General features: G+C 31.4%; 1 protein-coding gene across 1 annotated transcript; it reads right to left on the reverse strand.

The window, feature by feature from the left end:
• LOC133203635 (transient receptor potential cation channel subfamily M member 5-like) lies at positions 1 to 2,685 on the reverse strand. Its single transcript, XM_061339410.1, has 4 exons — positions 2,489 to 2,685; positions 2,080 to 2,285; positions 1,286 to 1,397; positions 1 to 150 (listed from the first exon to the last, which is right to left on the reverse strand). The coding sequence occupies exons 1-4, from the start codon at positions 2,670 to 2,672 to the stop codon at positions 8 to 10; spliced, it is 645 nt and encodes a 214-aa protein (XP_061195394.1). The 5' UTR covers positions 2,673 to 2,685; the 3' UTR covers positions 1 to 7.
• Positions 2,686 to 6,703: the final 4,018 nt, after the last annotated feature.

The following is a 6,703-nucleotide window of genomic DNA, read 5'->3' on the forward strand; positions in this document are numbered from 1 at the left end:
ATATAAATTACATAGAAATGGACATCAGATCCGCCAACCCGCCTGTTCCTTTGACAAACATGACAGGTATGCCATTCTCAGTCGCTAGTTTTACATGATCCACAGTCGACAAATCTCCTTCCACTAGAATTACAACTAGGGCATTTCTTTCTGAAACCAACAATAACAAGTTTATTCAGTTATGCATATGACATCAACACGATGTCTTATCTAATATCTTATCTATCTGAAGAAAATGTTACACCCGAAGGGCAATGAAAAAGCAATATGTGTTTTTTGATATAAACCATAGTAATATTTTTCAATTTAATGATTCTCCATTCGATCAATGATTAAATTTAGAACTAAAACCAAGAGTTAAATAGCTATTTAGCTCGTTATATAACTACAGTTGACAATTATCTTAAATTTGATAATATAGTTTCTCTCAAGAAGAATACGTTAAAAATAAATATTAATGATACTACTAAAATATCTGAACAATTATCTCAATCTTTGGGCTATCAGATTTTTTATTACTGTAACAAAAATCAAGAATCATTTCTACTTTAAGAACTCTCTCTACACTGCACAGTAAAGAGTTCTGATTCTATGGTATTTTTCTGCAGTTAGAGTGATCTGCCCTTAGATCTTAATTCCAATAAATTGAAATTTACAGTATATTACTCAGTTTGTAATCACTTCAAGCATTCATAACATTTTAAATAGCCAAGATAAATTAATTGAACACTTTATTTGCACGTATTTTCTCCATGGAAGTAAACAATAGTGATTTATGTTCATTGATACTTGATTGTCTTTGAACATTTTTCCTGTAGGTAAATGCCACGTACCATATATTGAAAATTAATTTGAAAAGCTCAATATTTACAAATTTATTCAATATAATTTTGTCAATGTAGAAAAAAAACTTTTTGCACTGGTGTATAGAGGGTCCTAAAACCTGAACTTTAGGTAAAGATGTTACTTTTTTTCTGACTGTCTCTCCACAATTTTCTCTAACACATACCATAACTCGATGTAAGGATGTTACCTTATCTATTGGTCTCTCCAAAGTTCTCTCAAATTTGAACTTAACCTCAAGTAAAGATTCTACCTTTGTCTGTCGGTCTCTCCTAAGTTCACTTTAACTCTAACCTAAACTCTAGTAAGGATATTACCTTTCTCAGTCGGTCTCTACAAAGTCCTCTCTAATTTAACCTAAACTCAAGTAAAGATGTTACGTTTTGCTATCGGTCTCTCCTAAGTTCACTATTTCAAACCTAAACTCAGATAAGGATTTTACCTTTATCTGTCGGTCTCTCCAAAGTTCTCTCGAGTTTAATCCTGAATTCAAGGTAATCTTCAACTTCGGAAGGGACAGAGAGATTTACAAAATTACTGTCATTCTGATGGGTCTAAAATGATAACAAAACCCATACAAAGGCGATTAAAAATTATAAATTAAAAAAAAGTAAAAATAAAAGAATTGTATTAACTAAGTATAGTCAGTACAGTAGACTGTCGAATCATAAAAAATACTCTAGTATACAAAGTATATATTTTCAAAACAAAGGAACATAATTGATTTTCAGACCAATGTGTTTATTCATTTTTATAACTAAATAAAAAAGGCGAAGATAACTAACAGTGATCGATCTCAAAAACGTACAAAAAATACAAATATGTGAAGATTACAGAGGTGAAAAATCTCAGCTCCCTTATAAACATTTTCCTTTTTTTTTGTGGAGGGGTTGTATTCAAGAACATAGTTCTAATTGTCTTTATGTATAATTTAGTTTACGAACTACAAGATTGCAATTTTAAAATGTATTTATAATACAGTTATTACATTTGGTATTCGACAATTTTAAAGCTTTATGCCTAGAGTATATGATGAACGAATAATTTTCAGCTGTGTTTTATTTATTCATCTTTTCACTAAAACGATGATGAAAGTCAGATGAGAGACAAAAAATGAAATTATTCATTACAAACACCTCAAAAGCATTTCGAATCAGATGAATATGACGATGCAGGAAGATAATGACTTGAAACAAAACTAGAAAAGACTGCTTTTAAAAATGTCTTTGACAATACCTGGTTCTTCTTGGCTTGGTCCCCATCGTCTTCTAGGACCTCTGGTAAATCAAAATAAAGACCTGTGTCCTCTACAGGCTTAGAAGGGACGGATATCAGTCGGAGGGATTTACTGGCAGCCTTTTCTAGGTAGATGTGTTCTTCCATCATTTCACGGATAATTTTAGAGACCGTCAGGGGCTCTCCTTTGCTTAGTATCCAACACTCTTTAAATATCAATGTAGAATTAAATAGAAATTCTTTCTTTTAAATGTTTAGTTTAGTTTAACTTTTGGCTGCTCATTTTCATATTAACTAGCTACAAAATGACCCAAACCATGTACAACCATGTTATGTTCGAAAATGTACTAAAAATACAGAACAGCGTAGATTGCATATGTTAGAAGTTTAAGCAATAATATAAATGAACCTCCAGCAGCCTTAGCTGCATAGATCAAGGATTGCTGAAAGCGAGATTTTGGCCACGGCTTTGGGATCAAATTGTCTGAGTCCCCAATGACGGAGAAAATCATATTTGGACGCGGGACCCTCCTGTAGAAATCCATGAAATCCTCAATATTAGTAAGCGCCTTTCCTCCTTCTCCCTCCTCCATTTCCTTCGGAGAACTATTCCTATCAAAGTTGTAAATAATTAATTAAACTTTTTACATATGCTATTGTTATTATTCAAAATAATTGTTTTCTAGCTCACATGAGCTTAAGACTAGAGGAGCTTTACTGATCAAAAAAAAAATGTCATCCGTCTGTCGTGTCATAACCTTTTCGACTTCTTCTCCAGAAACACAGGCCGAGTTAAACCAAACTTGGTACAGGACATCCTTGAGTTTAGGGGACTGAAATTTGTTTTTAAAAAAAGTAGGCCCAAACTTTCTTGAAAGCGGAGATAATCAAGAAAAGGCGACAATTTAGGATGACTGTCATGAAAACTTCTCAAGAATTAGTGGTCAAAAAAAGATGGAACTTGTGTGAAACCTGTCTGACATAGTGTAGATTTACGATTGCTCACATCATACGCCCGGGGTACTGTAGGAAATCAAAGATTAACATGGGAATATTTTGGGATAAATATTTTAAGGTTTTCTCTTCTGGAACAGCAAGGTCATTTTTTGGAAGGTAGGAATGGCAATACCATTTGAATGGAGAATTCTACTAAGAGAAACACAAAAGCCGGAATTTGATAGAAATACATTAAGGACATACGCAACGTAGTTTGAACTTTATTGTCTTTTTCCCTGGAGTTGAAGAGTTACAATACTTAAAGGAATTGTGTGCTACATTTGTATGTCTATATATGCTGTTGTACACTTCTTCTAAAACAAGTTTGGATAAACAAAACATCTAGAATATGTGTTTAGTAATTTTTGTGATTTTTCTTTGAATTATACAAGAATTTTCATCAATTGATATCTTTTCAAAAACCCCGGTAATGCATGCTGATTTTTTGTCGACGAACATCTGATGGAACTATAATCTTAAATTAAGAATATCTCGAAAAATTATCAGTAGGTAAGGTACGTTGCGTATGTCCCTAACTCTTTCTATAAAAAAAAATAAGAAATGTCGTATTTCAAAAACAAGGACAATTATTAAACTCTGATAGAAAAATCTATCGAGCCACCAACTAGTATTACACAATGGGAAAACATTTCAATTGGAGTATTACATAATCAGACAGGAATGATATCTTAACTATTTCCTTTTCATGTAATAGCAAAACTTATTTCCAATCTTTTAATTATTAATTAATTCATAGATTAATAGCACATGGAAAATTGTTATTCAATATTGGTATAAATAAATCACCATTATGTAAAACGTTTAAGGAAATGGCACAATGGAACACAGGTTTTATTTTTGAGAAGGTACAAAAGTATCTTGTAATGCTTTTTAGAACTGATGGAATAGTTTATATTTTATCCCAGATTTTTCCCTGTCAAAATGTAATATTTGGAATGTGTACAAGCCTCTCATTTACTGTATATTACTAGCAAAACACTTGTGTTAACTGTGTGATTGATTCTTTGTATTTACATTTTATTTTTTTTTTTCATTCACGGGATTTTGTTCTTGTTGTGGACTCATATTTAAAAAGCATTCGGTAAGGTTAGAGAGGAATACCAAAATTTTGTTCCTAGAACTTTAAAACTCGACTTCATCATTGTAGGAGCAAAAAATAGCTTTTAATTATTTTATATGATTATTTTGTGCACATTTTTAGGAGAAAATTGAAAAATATCTAATGACTTATAAAATATTAAACAATCGTATTTCAAAGGAAAATTGAAATGAGATTGCAAAATTAAAGACAACTGGAACTAATAATTGAAATAAAATCGGTCCCTATCAAAGTCAATACAATTTTTTTTAAAAAAAGGACTTGTTTGTGAGTTTGTTAGTCAGTGGAATATGATTTGTCATGGACTCGGGGCTATCCTGTATTCGTCTTCTTACATGTGGTTGTTCATTCCTTACAGCTCTGTAAAACAATACAAAGTTTGATCTAATATACAAAAATTCACAAGTTTTGAGTTTATTATACACAGAGGATATTCAATGTTTTTTAGTTAGATATGGAAGTTATTTTATTCGTGGGACAGGACTATTTCAAGTTCGAAGTGAAAAGTCGGTCTCACTAGTGTTATAAAGTCCATGTCCATCTACAAACATTGAACTTTCCGATTTTATTACATTTTCTTTTGGTTATCCGAACTTGTGCTGCCAGTGGTACCATGCGTTTCACCTACAAGTGTTCCAGTTGTTAATTTTCACATTGTGAAAATAACGTATTTTCTGAAAATATCAATTTAATTCTACAGCTTAATTACGGTATTTCAGTGTTGAAAATGTAAATGAACACATAAATTATATCGACATACTTCGATTTCTTAATAAATTATTTCCGTACCTGATCATTTCTCTTTAAGAGATCTTGTCTTGTCTTCCAGTTTTTCATGAATGCTTATCCCTTATTTCAAGAGTCAGAATATGTTACCCATATCATTTGCTATCCCAGTTTCAGTTTGTTACTACAGTCACACTTTAAATGGACTGAGTAACATGCATTTTTAAAAAATAACAAAGATAACATCATTGTTGCAAGCCACGTAGAAAAGTTTAATCTTTCTGAGTGTTTAAACTTTTACTTTCATGTACATTTAAGGGCTCAACGATAATTAAGAAATGAGATTTATGTAGAAACACTTGCATATTCAGGAGTGCGCATAAGTATGAAGTTGTAAAACATTGTAGCTCATGTACATCATGGTTTCTGGTTTTTAATTAACGCAATTGGCCATATATTTCTGTTATCTGTCTGATGTTTAGTCAAATACCGGTATCAATATTCAACTGTCAATAGGGTATGCTTACTCCTCCTAGACACCTGATCCCACCTCTGGAATTTCCAGGGGTTCATGTTCTATGCCCTTTTCACAGATTTTTATTGTTTATAGATTATTATTGTTTATAGATTTTTATTGTTTATAGATTTTTATTGTTTATAGATTTTTTTTTTTTGGTGAGCGATCACTGTTCGTTATCTTCATCTTTTTCACTATCATAATTAAAGAATAAATAAATAAAATTAAATAATCTTTTGACATCATGTAGATATTCATAACTCTCCGAGTGAGTTCATGAGATATATAGGATCTCCCATGATTTGTAGTTGGATATGATTTTTATCCAACGAGTTGTGTGTTTTTTATCCCCGAGCCTTGGCGAGGGGATAAAAACACACAACGAGTTGGATAAAAGTCATATTCAACTACAAATCATGGGAGATTCTTTTTATCCCATGTTTAATACTTCACAACCAATTTTTTACACTGTTTTATATAGGACTCCACTTTATTTTACTTCATCGTGCTAACGCAAAAACCATTGTGACGTCACAACTGTGGATTATGAAAAAATTATCCAATGAGTCATATCCACGGGATAAAGGGGTAAACATGGGATAAAAAGAGTTTATTGTTTTATCAAAGTTATATCATGTACACGTATACTCTAGCGTATAAGTCGGTTCGTATATAAGTCAGTTTTTTTTTTTTTTTTTTTTTTTTTTTTTTTTACAGATTATTTTGGAGGAATTGTCATTGACCTGCTTATAAGTCGTTACGATTTTTAGCTAGGATTTGTGCCAATCCCATATCAATATTCTACTTAGCAGTCTTTCAGTGTTTTGGGGTATAATATCGATATTTGATATCGTATAAACAACTTTAATACTAAAATTAAAATTCATAACATAAGGAAGTACTTGTGTTCTATGTGGTGAGCTCTGCCTTTCCTGTATTACAGAATCATGAGATTAAATTCCGGTCTTTTTAAAGGTTTATCATTTGAGTTGTTACAAAATTACTATATTTCCTCTCCAAGAAAAATCCTAATGTTTCTAGAACTCGCTTGTAAGTTGGACAATCATGGCTGATTCCATCCTTTACATCTACAAAAAGTAAAACTGACACGACAGACTAATATTTTTGCAGGCTACTATAAACTTTTCATACTATTTATCATCTTAAATGTATCTATCATGATCAGATTTCTTTAATATATATTTTTTCATGAGAGATTTGTTACATGCTTCACAATGAACTTTTATATCCATGTAACTTTTGCA

This window comes from Saccostrea echinata, unplaced genomic scaffold (genome assembly GCF_033153115.1).
Source record: "Saccostrea echinata isolate AGI-Se365-2 ecotype Australia unplaced genomic scaffold, CSIRO_AGI_Sech_v1 ptg000051l, whole genome shotgun sequence".
NCBI lineage: Eukaryota > Metazoa > Mollusca > Bivalvia > Ostreida > Ostreidae > Saccostrea > Saccostrea echinata.

What these genes read in the sequence shown, in the direction of transcription:
- LOC133203635 (XM_061339410.1), bottom strand. Translation starts at nt 2,672, where the DNA reads ATGGAGGAGGGAGAAGGAGGAAAGGCGCTTACTAATATTGAGGATTTC. An exon ending in ACCAAGCCAAGAAGAACCAG is followed by an intron (nt 1,398 to 2,079) that starts GTATTGTCAAAG and finishes TTATCATTTTAG; the next exon opens with ACCCATCAGAATGACAGTAA. An exon ending in GGAGAGACCGACAGATAAAG is followed by an intron (nt 151 to 1,285) that starts GTAAAATCCTTA and finishes TGTTGGTTTCAG; the next exon opens with AAAGAAATGCCCTAGTTGTA.